This window comes from Columba livia, chromosome 10 (assembly GCF_036013475.1).
Source record: "Columba livia isolate bColLiv1 breed racing homer chromosome 10, bColLiv1.pat.W.v2, whole genome shotgun sequence".
NCBI lineage: Eukaryota > Metazoa > Chordata > Aves > Columbiformes > Columbidae > Columba > Columba livia.
The window spans coordinates 18,345,537-18,366,780 of record NC_088611.1 but is presented as its reverse complement, the minus strand read 5'-3'; the positions used below and the strand labels follow the sequence as shown (position 1 = coordinate 18,366,780).

At 43.6% G+C, this 21,244-nt stretch overlaps 1 protein-coding gene across 7 annotated transcripts in view; it reads left to right on the top strand.

Annotated features, from left to right (window-relative positions):
- SETD5 (SET domain containing 5) overlaps nt 1-21,244 on the top strand; it is a 64,082-nt gene that overhangs the window by 28,619 nt on the left and 14,219 nt on the right. For 3 of the 7 annotated variants that reach the window (XM_065074627.1, XM_065074631.1, XM_065074634.1), the window contains 14 exons: nt 1,153-1,258; nt 2,128-2,330; nt 2,651-2,709; nt 3,117-3,304; nt 4,356-4,394; nt 5,952-6,194; nt 11,027-11,175; nt 11,501-11,618; nt 12,043-12,152; nt 12,435-12,684; nt 12,889-12,969; nt 15,308-15,571; nt 16,384-16,704; nt 18,012-18,254. In XM_065074627.1, coding sequence (XP_064930699.1) covers nt 1,153-1,258; nt 2,128-2,330; nt 2,651-2,709; nt 3,117-3,304; nt 4,356-4,394; nt 5,952-6,194; nt 11,027-11,175; nt 11,501-11,618; nt 12,043-12,152; nt 12,435-12,684; nt 12,889-12,969; nt 15,308-15,571; nt 16,384-16,704; nt 18,012-18,254 — 2,374 coding nt within the window. Of the gene's footprint in view, nt 1-76; nt 145-1,152; nt 1,259-2,127; nt 2,331-2,650; nt 2,710-3,116; nt 3,305-4,355; nt 4,395-5,951; nt 6,195-11,026; nt 11,176-11,500; nt 11,619-12,042; nt 12,153-12,434; nt 12,685-12,888; nt 12,970-15,307; nt 15,572-16,383; nt 16,705-18,011; nt 18,255-21,244 lie in introns of those variants that run through there. The other 4 variants (XM_065074633.1, XM_065074628.1, XM_065074630.1 and 1 more) reach the window with 4 other exon arrangements.

Sequence of the window (21,244 nt, the reverse complement as noted above, 5' to 3'; positions counted from 1 at the left end):
GGGGTTAGTGTTCTTGGGTGGTGCCTTAACACAGCCCCACGCGTGACCGTGTCCAACAGCCTTCGATTACTGCCCGATTCGTGCTGACAGTGTAGGATCCACTGAGAATCCTGCGAGATCTCACCACAGCAGCAGAGATCCAAGGTAAAGTTCTCCTTTCCTGTGTTTTTATTTCTTGCTTGCTATAATTTTGAAGAAAATTTCATCTGCAGACACGATTCAGTAACATTCTGCCGTATTCTGATAGGGGCCCTACCTCTGATCTGTGCAGACGTTAGCTGACTTGTATCTTCTGTTTCTAACAGACTGTGTTTCCTGGCTGCTATTCTGCCTGTAGCCTCATTATCTAATATTCCCTGCATTGAACTGCAGCTCTCCCTTCTCTGAGTAGAGTTTCTGCAGCTTTCTGTTAAGGGATATACCTTTCATTTTTAGCTGCTTTTTTTCACCACCGTGTGGTGGAAAAGCGCATTGTACCTCAGCAGTGAATTCCCTGTTCAGCACACTGCACACACCGTGTTGCTGCATAGAAAGCGCAGGGTGAATCTCATTTGTCTGTGGCCGCTTACTGTCCAGGTCACAAATTTTTGTTGCCTCTTCGTAAGAGGGAATCTCCAGCTCCTGGTCATTGTTGTCAGGATAGCTACAGGTTTCATGCAGGCTTTATCACAGGTCATTGGACTCGGTTGTGTGAGGGAGAGAGAAACAAGCACAGATGCAGGAAAGTTGCTTCGCTGCTGTTGGAAATAAATGGTTGCAGAGGTAGTTCTGTTCGGTGGCTTTGAGATCAGGCTGGCTGAGTTCAGGCATGAATGCTGAACTAGACCCGACTTCCTCAACTATAAGGAAACTGAGCTTCTTACATGCTAATTACCTTTGTAACTTCCCAGATTGAGACCCAGTTTAATGAGTTATCCAGGGTGGCCCTTGCTCAGTTGCTTCCCGCTGTTGAAAGCAGGTTCATCCTGCACAACTTCTGCACACATGATGCCTGGTGAAGCGCATAATAACACCTCGATTTCATGAAGTTTCTTCATTTTGAGCTCATGTGTCGAATAGAAAAGAGCAGTGAAATACTGGCACTAAAAAAAAAAAAAAATAATTAAAAAATGATGTTATATTGATGGGTTTTACTTCTGGCCCTTTCTGCAGCCCTGAGTCTGTGGAAGCTAGTCCAGCTGTCAGTGAGAAGAATGTGTACTCCAGCCACGGCTATGGGGCCACCCAGAAACACAGCTATCGCGGGCTGCCTTACGCAGTGAGTACTCTCTCTGCAGTGAATCAGCTCTTTACTGTCTACTTTATTATTTTCTCCTTGTTCCGTAGTTCTTTGCCTGTTAAGCTGTAGGAGTTTTGGCTTATTTATTAGGGAACACTGAGTTACAGCTGAGTTCTACCATACACTTTGCATGTGTGTGTTTATTGTTTGTGAAGTCTTGCATACTCTGTAGCGAGCTTTATTAGTGTTCTAGGTGATAGATTTTTAATGGAATGAAGTGTGAATATATATATGAATATATAATATTTTCCTGGTGGCAACTTTACGCCCCATTTGGTTTATTGTCCACTATTTATATTGTTTCAACTGTGCAGATTTTCATACTGGTAACTTATAACTATGCGAAACAAGGAACAGTCAGGAAGAGCGGGAACATGGCTTGAAACTAGGGGATGAACAGAACATTTAAGAATTATTGAGGTTGGAGGGGACCTTTGGAGGTCACGTAATCCAGCCCCCTTGCTCAAGCCAACTCCGCTTGAGCAGGTTGCCCAAGACCACATCAGGTTGGGTTTTGAATATCTCAGCAGACAGAAACCCCACGATGTCTCTGGGCAACTGGTTCCAGCGTTTGGCCCCTGATGTCATCTCACATTATTAGCAGTACAGCAGTTAATGTTGAAATCTCCTAGTTGTTTTCATAGGTTTTGAATTTAATGCATTGGTGCAGAAGAAAACCATTCACATCTTTCAGAGCTATCGCTTTGTTTTCTTGGTAGATTGAGGGATTCAGAGTGCTGTTTTATACCAGTTGTTAAGCAATAACCTGGGAATTGTGGATTTGGGGCTTCAGTTTCTAGGCATAATAATTTCACCTTAAAAGTAGTACTGCAAATACTCGTTTTCAGGATCATAATTATGGAGCCCCTCCTCCTCTAACACCGCCTCCTGTCCAGACCATTATACCTCGTGCAGAACTGAACGGCCTGCATTCGCCTGATGAGGAGAACTCCGGGGACAGTGAGAGCTCCTCAGAAGGAGAATCCATTCCCGCCTGGTGCCACTGCAGTGTCTCCCAAGATGGTTTCCTCCTCAAGTGTGACAAGTGCAGGTAAGCTTTGGTGCAGTGCAGATCTGGACTGCTCCTCGTGTTGACTTCTCATACCAAACCGTGTCACGTTTGGGCTGTGGGATGGACTTCATTTTGCTAACTGGAGCGTTCTTTGCGGTACTTTACCTAGTATTGACCCTCCTCCTTTGCGTTGTCAGCCTGACAAGTGTTGGTGGCACCAGGAGTGGAGATGAGGCTGTTAAATTGATGTTCTTATCATCCTGGGCCCCACTGAGGGCACGCATCTTGTGACATCCTGTTGAATTTCAAGTGACTTTACTCCTACAAACCAGCTTCAATTGTGCATTCTCCTTTGGCAGAGGAATGAGCAGGGGGAAGGTGATAAGGCTCCGCCGTCGGAAGCAGGACAACGTGTCAGGTGAGCTTGAGGGTGTGATTCTGATAGCAGTGACTTTTGCTTTCTTTCTACAAGACCTTTGTCTGTTGGCTGCTGTAATCATCTCACTGTGGTCAGTTTCTGCTAATGTTCTTTACTCCCAACAACTGGAATTTTGTCCTCTCCTTCTGCCTCACCTTAGCTCTTGGGAAAATCAGACTAGACTATCTTTTGAACAGAAAAGGGAAATGTTCATCAGTGCCGTTCTGTGAGATATCAGAGGTTTGGGAGACCTGTTCCCAGCTGGGTGGGAAAACTGGGAAGGTGTCGTTTCCTCAGGAAAGAGCTATGCAGGGTCATCAAGTCGTCTTGATGAAAATAGACATAAGGGTAAGCTGTTCTCTCTTCGATGAATAAAGATGTTGCTAACGAAGCACACCTCTCTACAGGTGGGGAGAGCAGTGCAACCGAGAGCTGGGATGAAGAACTTTCTCCCTCTACGGTGCTGTACACAGCTACGCAGCACACCCCTACAAGCATCACGCTGACCGTCAACCGCGTCCGTAGAAGCAAACCTAAGAAGAGGAAGAGAAGTACAGAAAAAGCTCGCACTGCTCCAAAGGCCAAAAAGATCAAGGTATGTGGAGTGAGACAAGGTTGCTGCGGTTCCTACCAAATGCTGTGTGGAGTATTGTTGAGAGCAGGCTGACAAGCTGGCAGCAGACAAGAAACTTTTGTCCTGTCAGGAGTTGCTCTTTCTGGTGTAATAATGTGACGCCTTGTATTTGTGACCTGCTAGAGTACGTGGCTGTTGGTTTAAAAATTACCTTGCTGGAACTCCACCCTTATTTCTCAACACTGTCCATTCATGCTCAGAGCTTGGATTCAATTACATATTTTCCCTTCTGCTCTGTTAGGATGTGGGGAAATAGCTTTTAGAGTCTCTGTGTTTTGTGGCAAAGGGGCTGTTTGTGAATGGAATGAAAGATGAAGGGAGCATGGCATTTATTACCAGGCTGTGTTAAGGAATCTGAGCTGCAGAGCTGCTTGGTACTGTACTTCAGGGACAAAGATAGTATGGAAAACTATGTAGGTAGTGATAAGCGTTTGTTGAGGGGTGACTTTACCGTCTTGTTTGTGTTCGGGGACTGAAGTAATTTTGGATTGCTTATATTGGAATGCAAGTCTGTGAGCAGCTGGTTCTTCCCCATCATCTGCTGGCTTTACCGTGGTTTTCCCCAGGTTAGATTTCCCTTGAAGATCTAGTAGGCACTGACTGATTAAATGAAAGACTGGGAGCAGGAGCCAAGTGAGGTCTTCAGGGGTTTTGTGGGGTTTTTGTTGTTGTGAACCAGCTTGATTCCGTTGCTGGCCCTTTTTTCTGTCAAAGCAAGTGGGGTTAGTTAGGATAGTTTTGATCTTGAGATTTTTACTAAGTACGAGGCGAGGCTTTTTAGTTCAGAAATCCTGACCATCAAGCTTTTCAGCAGTTTCCACTGGATTTGCATTGCAGAGTCTTTTTGTACAAGTCCATTGCTGCTTGTGTAGGTCTTCCTGTAATTCTTGCCATCTTTCATTATGGGTTGGTTTGTTGGAGTAATATCTGGTGTGGTTCTGGGACACCAATTCTGAAAAAATATATAATACTTTGTGTTCTGTTTTGTTTTTTCTCCTTGTTTGGGGCATAGGCTTTTCGAGAGGGTTCCCGGAAGTCTCTGAGGATGAAGGTGAGTAGAACCGGGAACGTTCGGTGGTGGTGGTGGGTTTTTCTCCCTGTATTTTGTGCCTGTCTTGGTTTGCCTGGGGAATTTGTGAATGTGGTACCAACCTCAGAGTAATCTCAAGCCTTGCCCTGCACCACAAGCAGGCCTATTCAGAAGGGAATTGCCCCTCGAACCTTGCTTTTGCTTCCAATAACTTTCTGTAAGGTAAAGTCTTTCAGTTCCAGGAGATCTGACTGATTCATGACACCTGGGAGTAGGGTGTTTGATATAAGGGATGTAGAACTGGTTGTGGCCACTCTTCTGTGAGGTCAGTTATCATTTGATTGCATCGAAGTTATTTGAAGCTTGGCCATCAAAGTAGTGCACAGCTTTAATGTCAGGAGTCCCTTGCAGTGTCGCTTTGTTTCTTTCCACATCCTCTTACTAGGGATGGATGACATGGTAAGTTTATCTGTGACCTTCTGCAATACTGGTAGGTGTGGCTATCTGATAGAAAGCTTATTTGACAAAAAAAAAAAAAAAAGAAAAAAGAAAAAATAGATTTGCACTTAGAGCTAAATGTTCTCCTAGAAACATAAGAGGTGCCTTAAGGTTCACTCAGTTCCATCTGCCCCTGGTGCTGTAGCTGACAGTGGCTTCTCACAGGTGGCTCAGAGGAAACGGGACAGCCCCTGTGGTGTGTCTGTCTGTACACACCTGTCTCCTTAGTGTGAAAGTGCTCTGAAAGGGTAAAAATACATGGAAACTCTTAATGCTTTTGATATAGATATGATGAAAAGAAAGATGGTTCTCCAGTGGTCCTTGTCACTAATACCTCAGTGTCAGTCCCTTATGAAGTCAGTTAAGTGACTGATCTCTGGAGTATTGTTTGTTGAATTACTTCAACTGTTGCCAAGTAAAGAATTATGTTTAATGTTTTGTTTTTCCTACCCGTTTTCTCTTTTCCCTGCCTTACAAGGTGGTATAAATGGGCAATCTGCTTTTGCCCTTATTTCTTTACACTGCTTAGGACGTGCAGTTTTAGCCTTCTGGGTAGTAGCTTATGCCTTACATTCAGTTTTGTGAAACCTTGGTGACCATTTAGCTAAAGGGTTCAGCATTGTTTTGGGATTAATCACTGTGAAGATTGAGATGCCATCAGCACCTTCTAGCATTATGTTGGGCATGAGTAGGTTGACTGTGGGACAAGCCTACATGAGATTTCTTTGCCTTCGTGTGTTGTGTGCATTTGGATTTTTGATCTACGTAATTATTTTTCCAAAGGGACTTTAAAAAGCTTTTTCTGGCCATGTGCTAGCTTAATTTTCTTGTGTGTAACAGTGCCAAGTGCCAGCTCTCAAGAGGTCTTAGTGCTGCACAGAGTTCTCCATAAATTCCTAAGTGTCGCTGTTGTGCAATGTTACGGTGGATGCGAGTTCTGAAAACAGTGTCCTCATAAATGACGTTTTCTTAGCTTGGAACAGATTTGCCTTTTTTGCAGCATATTCATACGCTCAGAGAACTGTGGATAGTTTTGTCCTCATTGTGTGCTAGCTGCTCACCCTTTGCTGTTTGGTGCAGAATTCCCCTTCTGAAGCACACGCCTTGGATGAAAACACAGCCGAAGGGTGGGAGAACCGAATACGACTCTGGACGGATCAGTACGAAGAAGCCTTTACGAACCAGTACAGTGCTGATGTCCAGAACTTGTTGGAGCGTCATCTAAACTCTAACAAAGACTGTGTGGGCAAAACTATGATGCTAGACACGATCAACAAAACAGAGCTGGCCTGCAATAATACCGTCATCGGGTCCCAGATGCAGGTAAGAACCATTGGGACAGAAGTGGGGTACGGAGACTGGTCCTTTGGTTTCTAGACATCAGGTGTGGGCACGAGGGAGCAATATCATAGCTGGTCATGTAATATCAGGCCAATAGGCGTAGATTTGATATAAAAGGGAACAGAAGAGATGCCAGTACCAGGATAGATTCAAAACCACATTCAGCCAAATCAGTGTTGCTAAGCTGGGGATATTTTGTGCAGTTGTGTGATACGGTTCACAGGTGTTTTACCTTAAATTGAACAGCTTGAGGCAAAACCAGATCTATCACTTGCTGGAGACAGGACATTTCTGGCTTTCCAGAAATGGAAAAAAAAATCTTAAAAAATCTTTCTACATTATTTCAATATTTTGTATGACTATTTGGACTTTGGTAACTTTCAAATACTTCACAACTACAGCTGATCTTAGGGAATTGTCTCTCCCTAACGTCTCTGTGCCAAGATGTGCAATAATTGGTGTCTTACTAGCTTTATGGAGTGCATGTAGACAAGGAGAAACGGAAAAAGGATGTGTTTGTGTGGTGTATGTCCTCCGCGGTACTCTTCTCAGATGGTGTTTCGTCGGGTCCATGCTTTATTGAACAGAGAGCAGCATTCCCACTTAGTTCAGGCTTTATAGGGCTTCCTTGTCCAGGAGAACAGAGGTAGGTGCAACTGAGAAGGATGGACTCCAAACCAGATGTGGGGCACCTCTTCTGTAGAAGGGGAGCAGAGTCAGAAACCTGAATATCAGGTCTGTGTTTGTGCTTGAATCATTCTTGTTTGTATCAGTTGACTCACTGCTCTGTGAAGTTCACCTGATCCCTCCCACCTTTTCCTTCTGCTTTCATGTAGGTGAAGTACATCAGACAGAGCACAGATATTGCCAGTAAGGGAGAGTGCAGAAAGAGGACTTTGAACCCAACTTCCTTCCACTCTTGCCTCTAATTCTGCAATAATAAGACTTCTGTGGGGGTTGGCTAGGTGAGTGGCTTTCCTAAAGAGAGCAGCTGAGGAAATACAGGGAAGAAAAAGTTCTGCTTCTCTAGTAACCTTAATATGTTCTGGGTCCAAAGGTAAACTTTTCTGTCTCCTTCAAATAAGGAAAAGTTCTGAAATAAGTAATAAGACATGTTTCTTTTTATGAACTTCATAGAGTACAGCAAAACAGATGATTATAAAAGATACCGTGCATAAATGTGCTTGTTTTTGTCATGCTTTCTTGCCCTCTCCCTTCCCTGTACAGACATAGGTTTTCCCACAGGGATAAGTGGCCAGCATTCCAACTCAGAAGACTCCAAATGCGATATACCCTAAAGAAACAAAAATATAGAAAGTTGCAAAGCCTCATAGTGAGCTGCAGTTGTTCTAAACAAGCTGTAGGTAGGTACCCATCATTCCACATGCTGGGAAAGTATAAAGGGACTTTATGGCGTTCTAGTTCCTTTTGGATACTGAGGAAGGACCAGGTGGCCGTCCCAGGCTGTGCTGGTCACCCCTCCTGTCCTTGATTTTGCTCAGCAGGTGGGTGTGGAGTGTTGCGAGGAGGTTTTCCTGCCCAGGTGTGGAGTGTGTGCTCCCTCATCCTGTGCTTTATATTGTCATTCTACTCATTTGTCTCCTCTTTATTAGACAAACTGAGAAGGCTTCTTGGTTTGCGTCACTTGTCTCCTAAATAGGTATCATGGCTGGACGTAAAATTAGCTTTTCTCGGAGATGAGAAAATAGGTACTTTGAGGTAGAAGAAAAATTAGGAAGGTTGTGTCAACATGCAGATGAGAGCTGTGTGTACAAGGTGGGTGTCAGAAGTGCTCTGTTTGGCCATGAAAACGCTGTGGAGAGTAGAAAAGAGCGAAAATGTTTTATACGCCCTGCATGCTGTCACAATGGAGAGAGTTGTTTGACTTGGGTAAGCAACAGTGCAAGTGTCATCTCTGTATACTTTTTTAAAAATAAAAAATAAAATTGAAAAGGAAAGACAAAAGTGTGACCTAACAGCTTCCCCAAGCCAGGAGGAGTAAGGAAAGATGGATTAAGGAGTTATCCATGCAGGATATGGGATTTTGATCATTTAAATATTTCAGATAAACCCCTTTTCAACTGTCCTAATGATGCAGAGGGAAACTTGTGAAAATATGAAGCTAGTAAATAATAAAAACAACTGAATAAAATAGCATTGGAAGTCATCTTAGTACAGGCTACTGCCAGATGCTTGACAAACTGAAAGCTGGGAATCACTTCTCTGCCTGCTGTTACCAAACCAAACCCAGCGTCAGTATTTGCCCTTTGTCACCTCTGATAATTGCTGACTTGAGCTCAGCCCCCTGATTGATTTCACATTCTGAAGTGCAGAGTGAAAAGACCTTTATAAAATAAAGCCACTGAGTATTATGCAGATGTTGCTCTGCAAACATATCAGAACGGTTCTGTCTGATTAGCAGTCAGCAATCCCTGGCCTAGGACAAGAATAAATCATTTTTTCTTTTCACGTGTGAAAGCATAGCAGCTAATCCTCTTCATATTTCTAAAATCAGAAAAGGAAAACAAGCTGAACTAAGGTCTTGCCAGAAAAGCTGAGAGATCATTCCCATTTTACCCAACTTGTTGGCTCGTTGTCACAGATGCAGAGCTTCTGATTCCTTTGTGGATTGTCTTCTCCCATCACCCACCTCAGCCCACCCATGTTCCCCAAGCTCTTCACCAGGTGAACAATAATACAAGTCATGGGCCGAAGGGGAGAGCGAAGGCCACCAGACACTAACATCTCTGAAAGATACTAAGAGAATTTCATGGAGTAGCATAATTTAGGTAGAGAGGAACCACTGAAGGTCATCTGGTCCAGCCTTCCTGTGTAGGGCCAGCTTTGATGAGAAATTGATTATAACAGCAAACAAGTGGGAGCATAGAAACAATATTATTCATCTAGAGACACGCTTATGTCTCAGTCCTAATTTATCTACTGATTTCAGATACTTTCTCCTTATCTCCTGTCACACACCAACAAATCTAATCCCATTTATTCCATCTCTGTTACCACAGCTGGATAGTACAAAGTGTATCCAATGATTTTAAAATATATTAGTAGCAGAAAGCTCCTGCTGCTCTCGGCAATGTACACAATCTTACCCTGCAGTTCACTTGCGTCATGGATTTGTTGATCAGAAATCAAGGCCAGCAGTGTGGCTTCTTAGTCTGGGAATAACGTGTTTCTTCTATGCTAGTTCAGTTGAGTTTGGGAATCCTCTGTGAGCTCCCATCAGGACCTGAGATACGAAGAGACAAACGATGTCTTGCAAGGTTTTTAGAGTCTCCGATACACACATGCAAGTTTTTTCCAGTTGCCAGCAGATACAGCAGTATGACAAAGAGATATATACCCTGTAGACATGATAAAAGTAGCATTGCATGTACCTCTGAGAGGAGATCTGAAATAGCAAGACTCCCATCTGTGTAGGTTCCTGCATTACTCCCATCTGCATAGGTTTCAAATTAGTGTTTTTATAAAGCTATCTTTATTCTGGACCTGAACGAGAGAAGTCAACAAGTAGATCTGACTTCACTGGCTGATTCAAGATATGAAAGCAATGAGTGTCATGTCCTTCCCAAAGAGGTTTAATTCAGAGCATGTAAAGATTGCTACCAAAAAAAAGGTTTATGGTTTAATACTTACCTGTGATCAGTGCGGAGAATTTCCTTTGGTTCCCAGTGCTGAGTGCTGCATTAACTTCATTTTCACAAGGTCAGAATGTTACACGTTCTGTCATTGTCCAGACCAAGCCCCTTCTTAAAGTACTGTGATTTTTACCCATTTGAGCAAACTGCTGCGTAGCTGTTTCTAAAAAGAGGGTTTTATCAGGAAAAGTTGGGATCTTGCTTTTAACGAAATCTTGTGTTTTACTTCTAATTTAGATAGATGACTGTGATTATAACTGAAGTAAGAACACTTATGCCTCAGTTCACTCTGGAGAAGTATCAAAACCGGCTCCTTATGAGCAGGGAAGAGCAGGCACAGCTCTCCTGGTGGGGCAGACAACCATCTTCACAGCATTTTTACTTGCAGAGAGGTTCAATCTGTTAAGCAAGAAAAGTTCTTTGTTTTTATTGAAGAAGTCCTTCCTATGCCCTAGTGCTTATAACATCGCTTCCATTAGTCTGCAGAATGTGTTTTGTTTGGAAGTCTGTGCTTAAAGAATGTTGTGGTTTCATACTGTCAAGACACATAGTTGTGAAAATCCATTGTAATACAGCTGTAGACTTCAACATAAAAAAGATACAGCAAACTGTCATTACTTAGTTAAAAATGTACTTCTTCATGTTGAAAGGAAACAATCCACAGTGCTAGTTGAGCGGGCAGATGAAGAGAAGTTTCTGGATGGAGTCGGAAATGGCCGGCTTAAATCTTTGGCCTGTTAGCTAGAACATATCATCCTCTGTAGAGGGAAGAGCTTGTGCTTTTTCCTCTGAATGTGTGATAACCCACAATTTAGGGAGGATTTGAGTTATTCTGTCTGTGTAAGTGCCCATAATTGCAGAGCAGTTCCCTGTTAGCAGCAACTGACAGGTCTGGTTGTGCCTCCTAGCTGCAAAACCAAAATACTTGGTCTGATAGATTTGTAAGACTCCCTCTTGAAGGAAAGGAAAAAATACTTTTTGCTTTTGATAAATACTGTCAAGGTCATTGGTCATTATTAAACTGTTACAGAATAAACAGTATAATCACCTCGCAGAGTTTGTGTGTTGCTATTAGAGTACTTTTCATGTAGGTAGAATGTTCTTCATGAGTTAGAGGCATTTGGTTTAAATCCTCATATTTTGCTCTGGTTTTTGTTACAGCTGCAGCTGGGAAGGGTGACTCGGGTTCAGAAGCACCGGAAGATCCTGAGGGCAGCAAGAGACTTGGCACTTGATACCCTTATAATTGAGTATCGAGGGAAGGTTATGTTACGACAGCAATTCGAGGTCAATGGGCATTTCTTCAAAAAGTAAGAGTACTATGAAGTGATTAGTATGAGAGCATCACAGCGCTGAGGGACTTGTGTCTCTTTGGGATAACGCACATTGACAGGGCCCCTGTCAGCTGTGCCGGCCGTTGAAACGTGAAATCAAATATCCAACCTCAGCTCGATGCTCTGCTTATGGGCTAAAACCCTCTGCATTAGATCTTTTAAACTGTGATGACAGAAATGCATAAGTGTCCAGAGTGATAGCACTGGTGGAAGCGCTGCTTCCCATGGAGTCAGGGATACCTGTTCTAAGTGCCGTGGGAATTGGATAATTTGGGATTGAGACATTCTGTTACTTCTCCAGGCCATATCCCTTTGTGCTGTTCTACTCCAAGTTCAATGGCGTTGAAATGTGCGTTGATGCCCGCACCTTTGGTAACGATGCCAGGTTCATCAGGCGTTCCTGCACTCCAAACGCAGAGGTAAATTCTCTCTTCACCATCACCGTAGTCGCAATGTTTTTCGTGTTTTACACAGGCTTAGTGCATTCCCTTTTTATGAGTATTCAAACATAGATGCAGCAGAGGCAGTAAATTCTCTGCATGTCTTGCTTGCTTAATGGTTTGTGCTTGGAAGATGAGAATGTTTGGGAATGTGAGGTTTTTCTTTGGAAGGGAAGATTTATTTTATGGCTTTCCTTTGGCTGCAGAATGATAGGGCAAGCAGGTGGTAGTAAGTGGAAAAGCACAGGAGACAAGAGGAATGAAGCAAGCTTTGCCCTGTGGCAAATTTGGGATAATTATTCATGGAATAGATAAGAGCTACTTTGCAGGAGAAGGCTTCCCTCTTGGAAGTAACGAGTGCAACTTGTGGAGATGTTAGTTTCTCTTTACTTTGTTTAACAAGGTTCGTCATGTGATTGCTGATGGGATGATCCACCTGTGTATCTATGCTGTTGCCACCATTGCCAAGGACACAGAGGTTACCATCGCCTTTGACTATGAGTACAACATCTGGTGAGTCCTTCACCTCACCCAGGAGCTCTCCACTGCCCTCCTGGACTGGACATCTTCCTCCAGCCCTTTCCTCGCATTCTACATTTTGCTCCGTTTTCTACTGAAATGCATTTTCCGGCTATTCTGTCCAGTTCTGCTGGCATATTCTCCAATAGAGGCCATAAGGTAGCCTGCTGTCCTTGCTTTGGCACGTGGTGAGATGTTTAGTAGGAGATGCATTGAATGTCTCTGTACGAGGGTTGAGAAATGAAGAGTGACACGAATTATGTTTGTGTTTTGGAGCAGCAACTATAAAGTGGACTGTGCATGTCACAAGGGGAACCGGAATTGCCCTGTGCAGAAACGTAGCCCAAATGCTGCAGAACACCTACCTCCACCTGTTTTAGGCACACTGATTGGGGCAGAAACACGCCGGCGAAAAGCCCGTCGAAAGGAGCTAGAGATGGAACAGCAGGGCATTGCATCGGATGAGAACAGCAGTCAACAAACAGAGGAAGTTCCTGAGGGACCTCCAGCAGTCAGTGACAATGAGGTAAAACCCCTGAGACTTTGTTGTCAATATTTTTATTGTTCCATGGTGTAGAATCTGATCCAATACAGCACTGGGATCTTCAGAACAGTAACTGCGGGAGGCCTTTTTTAAACCTTTAGCACCTTAGAGTAACATAGGAATCTTGATAACTTTAAAACAGTACCAAATATTGTTAGACATACTAAGTCTGGGCTTCTCTTTCAGGTGGTAGAGAAGGAGGAGAAACAAGAAGGGGAGAAAGAGGAACCTGTAGATGAGCAGGGAGCCTTGGTCCACGGCCGACGGGCAAGTACCTTTCTCAGTCTCTGGGTATCATCCCCCTTAGGGCTTGCTTCATTCCAACAGGTCCAGTTGATTATTTTGCTTGTTTCAACACAAATTCCAACTGTCAGTGGTCTTCAGTAAACCAAAAAACCACCCAGATTGACTCCACATCACAGGATTTGTGTTCAGGTACTGCAGATTAGAAGGTGTAGGACAGATTTGTTAGCTAGTTGAAAGATTTAACTGTTACTTTCAGGGCTGTTCTGTAGTCTAAACCACACCATTAACAAGACAATCAGCACCAGATTCAAAAGAGTTCCTGCTCCCCTTCCTTGTTGCCAGTACAATTTATGGAGCCATATCGAATCATAGAATAGTTTGGGTCGAAAGGGACCTTTAAAGGTCACCTAGTTCAACCCCCAAGCAATGTGCAGGAACATCTTCAACTAGATCACAGCATGAAGCAGATTTTTGTTAAAACTTAACCCATTTTGCTGGGTTGGGTTTGTGAATAGGTATCTTTTCCATCTATGGGTTCATAAACCTGTTGCCATGTGGAAAAAGTTTGGATCAAGTAGCAAAAGTTAGTGAGGGGGTAGATCACTGACAGCACTACTGGCAACAAGTCAACAGAATTTGGTATGTCCTTTATTAGGAAATCCCCTTCTGCTCCCAAATCGTTGTTGTCTTAATCAGTCGTCTTGATTAAAATATTTCTTAGTGCTCTGGGATGTTTGATAGCACAGTCCCTTCTCAGTCACTTTCTGTACTGAGCAGAGCTGTGGGTTTTCTTCCTTGTGCTTCTTACGGCACCAGCTATTGCTTCCTGGGTTAGAGTGTTTTATGCATGTGGATGGAGCTGGTCTGGTTCTACTTAATAATAAAATAAAACAAAAACACACACCCCCCAAATAAATTTAAAAAACAAAACCAAACTAAACAAACAAAACAAACACCCAAAAAGCCTAAAAATGTCTGACCAAAAACCCAAGGAAGAAAAAAAAGTGCTCCCATCCTACCAACCAACACAGGTATTGGAGCTTAATCACCCGTCTTCCTCTAATTGGTGATATGGATCTTCCATGTGCAAATTTCTTGCAAATGCTTTAAGTGTTAAGACAGTGCGGCAAATTGCGGAGCTGAGGGCTATCCAGCTGAGACATCCCTGGATTATCTCATGGATTTCTTTAGAACAGGCAAGGTAAAAGTCAGTTTCTGCTGAAATTTGACTAAGAGCAGTCACCCATCGGGCTGGCCTCAGGCTCGGAGGGAAGATTTCCTTTCAATGCAGGGCTGCTGATCTCTTTCTGGGACAGTACGGTTCAAGAAGACTTAGTGAAGTGTTAGTTCCCCATGAACCTGTAAGCCCTGTTCCTGTACACGCACCAGTTAATCTCCTTTAATGGGATTCAGTTTTCTATACATGGCACCAGGTAAATACATATATCTGTAGTTCTCCCGGTCTCTTTTTTTTTTTTTTTTTGTCTGTATTAAATATTTTTGAACAGAAAACTGTAAAGGCCAGGCTGCTGTGATTGAGCACTGCTGGGTGCTTCCAGATACTTTCTCCTTCATGACAAGGCTCAGAAGGCGCTTGACCCCACTTCTTACAATTCACTTGGTTCAGCCTGGTTCTTGCCAGTCACTGCAGCATTATTGTACTGGGCCTTTTACATGCATAATTACCAATTATTTCTGACACAGCCAGGTGTTAAGATTTCCTGTGCTTTCTGTTTACCTTGCAAAATACCTTTGTTTTGCCTCTCTATTCTCTCATGTTCTGTTTGTCTTATCCACTATGTAAGCTGCTTAGACAAGAGGGGTTTTTTTTGAGCTAGGTGATCTCCTACCATCAGGGAAGGAATGAATCTGGGTCATTTTAGTCAGCCTGTGTGACGTGTTGTAGTTGCTGCAAATTACTGATTCACTTTTGTTGCCTCTGGCTTCTGTTTGCTTCTAATGTTTGGTCATTGGCAAGTAGCTCTGTTTGTTTCCACATCGTCTCTTCACTCTATTTATTCTTTCTTACGGTTTTTAGTTCTTCAGAATTATGCATTTCCTTGTGGCTGTTCTATAAATATAACTCAGTAGTATCTAAGTGGCCCTATTTAAGGATAAAGTCTCGTTCTTGTAGTTACTCTATGAACACATGACTGTTGTTGTTGTTCTGGGAAATTTGCCATGTTGAAAAATGCAAATATCTGAAAAGAACCGCTTCTCTCTGTCCTCTTTTTGGCTCTTGCCATTGCTATTTCGCAAGTTTGTCTCCTTCCTGTGCTGCATCCCATATCTGTTCCTGCCTCCTCCTCTTTATGTGTGTAATTTGCAGTGCTGACTTCAATTTACTTTTGTGTTCTAGTCCCGGGAAGACAGAAAGGTAGAAGCCATCATGCATATGTTTGAAAACTTAGAAAAGAGAAAGAGGAGACGAGAGCAACCATCAGACCGTAACAGCACCGATGCTGAAACCAGCATCAATTCTGAAGCTCCTGAGTCGGAGGAAGTAAAAACAGAAACTCCTGAAGTTGAAGATGGAAGTTCAGCACTGAGTGCCGCTGCTCCCAATGTGTCGAACAGTAACAGCAGTACTGGGGTGAACACACGGCGGTCTTCACAAGTAGTGGTAAGACGAAGATAGGCCTGTTTAATAGCTTGTACCCAGCTCACATGCAGCATGTCCGATCGTAAGATCGTTCAGGTTGAGAGGAGCTTCGTGGGGTCTCTGATCTGTTCTGCAGCAGGCTGGGTCACCTCTGAGGTCAGACCAGGTTGGCTGGGGTTCTACCCAGTCTGCTCTTGAATAGCTCCAGGGATGGAGATTGCACAACCCCTCTGGGGAACCCCGTCCAATTCCTAACTGTTCTCATGGTGAGAAAATTTTGCCTTGTATCTGGTATATACACTGATGCATCACTGCATCTCCTTGGTGGCTTCAGTCTGAATGCAGGACGACTGCCATTAGGTCCCCCTGATCCTTCTCTGGACTGAACAAGCCCAGTTCCTTCACCAAGTGGGCCTCTTCCATGCTGTTGTGAACTTAAGTTGGATGCACAACTGCAGTGGTTGAGTAATTCTTTTGCTCTTTGGTTTTTTTGGCCTGCTGTACTTTGAATGCACGTGTATGGCAGGGCCTGGAATGATATGTGTCCGCTCACACCAGGGGTAAGAGCAGTTACCTTGAGACAAGCAGCAAGTTTCATATACTGCTGCTTTTTTCCTTAAGATGAGCATTCTGGTCGACACCTTTAAAAACACAGCAGACAAAACAATGCGCCAGTGTTTTAGGAGGGTCCTCAAAGCCATCTTATGAGCCCATACAAACAGAGTCCAATCAGATTTTATGATTCAGATAAACAAATCTCAATCATTAATCCTGTATGCAGAGAAAAGGAATACTCTTAGAGGTCCTCATACTAATGACAGTTTATATTGTAGGATGCTGTCGCCGAAAAAACACTTACTAAGCCAGCTCCAGCAAAACCCTCCAGGCCCCGACCAAAAAGTCGCTTCTCTCGATACCGGACAAGTTCAGCCCAAAGACTGAGAAGGCAGAAACAAGCCAGTTCCCAGCAAGCTGAACTCGCACAGGCTGTCCCAGAGGAAGGAAGCACTGCCAGCTTGGTAACCGCAACAGATGTCAGCAATGTGGAAGGTCCAGGAGAAGGCAGACAGTTGACAGGATCTGACCCAACTGCTGTCCTGGCTGCAGGATCTCAGACAAATCGAGCTGCAGTAAAGTACCCCAAAACGAAAAAGGTAAATGTGATTGAGTGGTCAAACTGAAGAGGGGGGGAAATGACAGTCTGTGCAGCCTTCAGGGAGAGGTTGGCTTAGGGGAAAGTTCTTCAAAATAGTTGGGATTACATGACTTTTTATTTACTGTATTATTTGTTTTGTAGTGGCTGAGAGCTGTCACCATGGATCAGAATCTGGCTGCTCAGCCCTGTATACACAAAGATCAGAAACAAAAAAAAATAGCTGATCTTTACAGCAAGTCACATAGACCTTAGATATCATCAGGGTGTACAGGTGCAAGAGGAAAGGTCTCACTTTTGGGTATGGCAAAGAGTTCTTGAAAGAGGCAAATTATACAGCTTTGTGTATGTCGGGATGAAAATGTGTCCAACTTGAGGGGTCCTGAGAGAGAAGGGTAGGAGGGGCTTGGCAACATAAGGAATTGCAAATTTTTGCACTTAAAAGAGAAAATGCGTGTTAAAAAAGCTTGGATGCATATGATCTCAAGAAATTTTCTGTGTATTCCCAGTGTCTTAGGAGCAGGGAGAAAAAGATGATCAGCCAAGAAAGTTACCTTAAACCAAGCAGTACAGAGGTGTAGTGAGACTCGCTTAAAACAAAACCAAGAAACCCACCTTGAAGTAACCAGGGTGTTGCATCTTGTAAAGCGTATTAAAACAAAGGTTCTCTTGTGTACACCAGCAAGAGAAGGAAGAGAGAAAATTGGAGCCATGTAGTAAAGATTAGTTGGAATTTAAAAACAAATTTGTAATGGCATAAAAATGTGTGTTTGTGTGGGAATTGGCAGAATCTTTTTGGGATGAGGTGGGATGGCAGCCTGAGGGTATTCGCTTAGGACAGAGTAGAAGGGGTTAGCTGTTAGCTTTCGGCTTAGAATTGGAGATCAAGAGGGAACGTGACTGTGGACTAAAATGTACAAACTGGGAGAAACTTGTAAGGGAAAAAAGGAAAAATTGCAGAAGCTACTGGGCAGCTGCCACATATCAGGCATAAATTAACTGTTAATACATTTAGCCATGCAGCTAGGAACTTGTTTTGAACAAAGTGATCAAGTTTTGGGGGAAGCTTCCGCTAAGGTTAATGGTCCATAAAATCAAGCTACTTGTGTAAAACTGGATTAGCTGTTGTGCCTGCAACAGGTGAGAACTGGGTTTGCCGCAGGGTGTCCTGCTGTGTCCCTGCCTGTTGAGGAGGAGGTTTTAGCACACGGGCTGACCTGAGCATTGCTGCCCCATACGCCTTTGTGCCGTATTGCCTTTCTTCTTCACCTGTGCTGGTTGCGCTGACACGTATGTTTTCTCCTTCAGTATCTTGTTACCGAATGGCTGAATGACAAGGCGGAAAAGCAGGAGTGCCCCATTGAATGCCCTCTGCGCATTACTACAGACCCGACAGTTTTAGCGACGACCCTAAACATGTTGCCAGGTCTCACCCACTCCCCGCTGATTTGTACCACGCCTAAACACTACATTCGTTTCGGTTCACCTTTCAACCCCGAGAGACGTCGAAGGCCATTTCTGTTGGATGGAATTTACAGCTCCTGTAAAAAGGTATGTTTGCGCATGTCTTATTTTCAGGGTTAAGCTCAACAAGATCTTACTGGCACCCCTGTGAAGCTGTTGTGTCCTCTTTGAGCCCGTTTCCACGTGTTCCTGCTGAGCCGGCCGTGCCCGATGTGTCGATGCAGTCTCCAGGCGATGTCTGCTGACCCTCTCCTAGCCACTGTTCCGTTTTCATCCTCACCTTTTGCCGTGGTAGAACAACTGTTCTGTGACTCTGCTCTTAGAAACATGTACCTTCAAATCTGCAGTGGCTGTTTGTTATCCAGCATATGCTATGAGTTTTAACTGTTGCCCTTAGAAAGTTTTTTGTTACTGTTATACTTTCACAGTCAGAGGATGGTTGGCATTGTGGAGATCGGACAGTGTTGCAAAAGATCCACAGAATACAGTGCCTCAGCAAGACCTGTTGTCTTTGGAGAGCATTTGTTTCTTAGCAAAGCTTTTGAATTTGTTCACAAGAGCAAGCCCTCAGCCCTTTAGGATCATAGACTGTCTATCTACAACAGATACTTGTGGCTGTGCAGGAAGAACTGAGCCCAGGCAAGGACTTCATCCCTCCAGAGATGGTATGTGGCCAGTAAATACTGGTATTTACCCATCCACAGGGAAACAGTAGTTCAGGTTAGTTTGCTCAGTCAGATTTCCATCAGGATCCATCTTACCTATTGCCTGTCAGCCTTGTTCAGAGGCTCTTGTAGTTCCTGTGTCACTACATGACAATTTTATGGAAATCCGTTCTGATCTTCCAGTCTTGGTAGCTTTCAAAGTCGGGTACCACGTCCTGGTTTCTTTGCTTTCCTTTGAGGAAGTTTTTCCAGAGGCAAACTTTGGACTTTGCTGTTGTACACTAACAGGCACCTGCAAAAAGAAGCTAAAGTCTCTCCTGGGTATTTTCTTCCTCGGTAAAGCTCTTGATGGTTCATCTGCACATGTATGAACAAAACCATGTTTGTTTCCGTGCGCCTGGGCAATCTCCCCATGTATCTTTAAGCTGAGAACTGTGAGGTTTGAGTGACTTTTTCAAACCCTTAATACAGTGTCTTTGAGGCTCAGGGCAGAAATGGTGAAGTTATTCAGAGTTCTCTGGTGCATTTGCTGCACAGCTGGCCAGCAAGCTCACAACTCAGTGACAACCGTAATCGTGGAACAAGTCTCCCAGTCTCTTGTTACCTTTGACTGTTTTCTAGTCATGTGAAAAGTCTCACTGCGGGAGAGGGAATGGGCTGGTCTCCCTGTGGACAACTTTCACAACTTACCTGAGTGTCCAAAACTGGATGTTGTGTTGCAGCGGGGACATTTTCAATACAGAAAGATGATCTGTGTATTGTACCTACACCCATTTTTTGCATCCCAGTATGATGACTGAGTCTTCTTTGGCAGATTGATTTAGACTCCTGTTTAGTTTGTGATTTTCTGTGCTTGGTAGAACAACTTGCTGCTGTTTCTGGCTTAATGTGGTGTTCCGTTCGAGCCCGTGCTGAGCCGTGTCCCGTTTGTCCCCATCTGTTTTCCAATTTAGTAGGAAAATCTTGAATACTGTCTTGTAGCATGTTGTTTTTTCTCCCAGGGGAGCATCATCTGAAAACTTAAATACGCTGCCTGTTCCCTTCTCTAAATAATTAATAAAACGCTGAAAGCTTCTGTGTCCAGAACAGATGTTGCAGAAGGCAATTTGTTAGATTCTACTTTTTGAAAGTAAATAATTAATAACTGTTCTAGTAAGGTTTTTTATCCACTTTGTAGGAGTTCCCCAGCTTTTTCATGGAAGATGCTTGCTAACATTCGGTATTTTAATCACTAACAGTCTGGAGATGTAAAAAAAGTCTGCTTCACATGTTGAGGAATGCTTAGAAAACTGTCATGGGGAAGACGTCCTTTTCAGCCAGCTGAGGTCTAGAAATGGTCCGGAACTCGATGACATCGCTGTCTCAAAAACTGATCTTTCTGTCTTGTCTCCTTCTGAGTACTCAGTCAGGAAAGTTGATTTCTAAAGGCTGTTGAAATAGATCCCGTATTTTCTTGGATTGTCAGCAAGCCTCTTCCTTCAACTACTGAGCACTGTGCCAGAAACCCCTCAGCTGATGGTCTCAGTTTGCATCCAAAACGTGCCAATAGCTGGACCTGGTGAGGTATCTGAGCTGTACAACCCGCTCACGCTAATCCCGTTGTGCAGTGACCTGGGGTCGTGGTGCTCCAGGCTGGCCGGCCCTTCTCTGGTGCCCGTGGTGGAATCCTTTGAGATATATTTGAACAAAGAAGCATCTGCTGTACAGCAGCGAGGGCCATCAGAAATAGATCCTGTCACCTGCTCATCGTCCTCACCTCGAAGTTTTCACTTTGAGGATCATGGCCACTGAGTTTCTTGCACTTTCGTGGTAGCTTTGAGGAATCATAAGATAAATACCTGTATTTCTAATAGGATACATATTGCTGGCGTGCAGATGAACTGTGGATTACTGAAAGGTAAACTTAGCATTTTAAACCTCTTTAGGGGAAGAAAAGGCTGGTAAAGTGAGTCCCAGATTACTGTTTGTGGCTTTTTTCAGCAGTTTGTAGTTGTTTTACTGAGTCACCTGGGTGTTTACCTTTATACTGTGCTTACTTTACTATAAAAATAACTGACAAAGGTTTCCTGCCTGCCATCAGGAGTCAGTTTGTATCGAGATACAGGCCTAGTAAACCTGCTGATTTGCTGAGGCTTCAATTCATGTTCTCTTGCATGAGATGTGAAACATTCTTCATTACTGGTGTGCAGAAGGCCACTGTGACTCTTACCTCTTTTATTAGTAGCCGATGAAAAGATTTGCCTTTATTATTCTCTTTTTGTTTCGTCTCCCTCAAAAAGTGCTGCTTGCGTTTCATTTTTGCTCTTGGTCTCTGGCAGCAAGCGTAGTCCTGGAAGAATTGTTATGTGATTAAAGTCAGATATTGTTCTGTTGTAATTGTTAGAGCAGAATCTGTGTTAAGCTCTAATATGC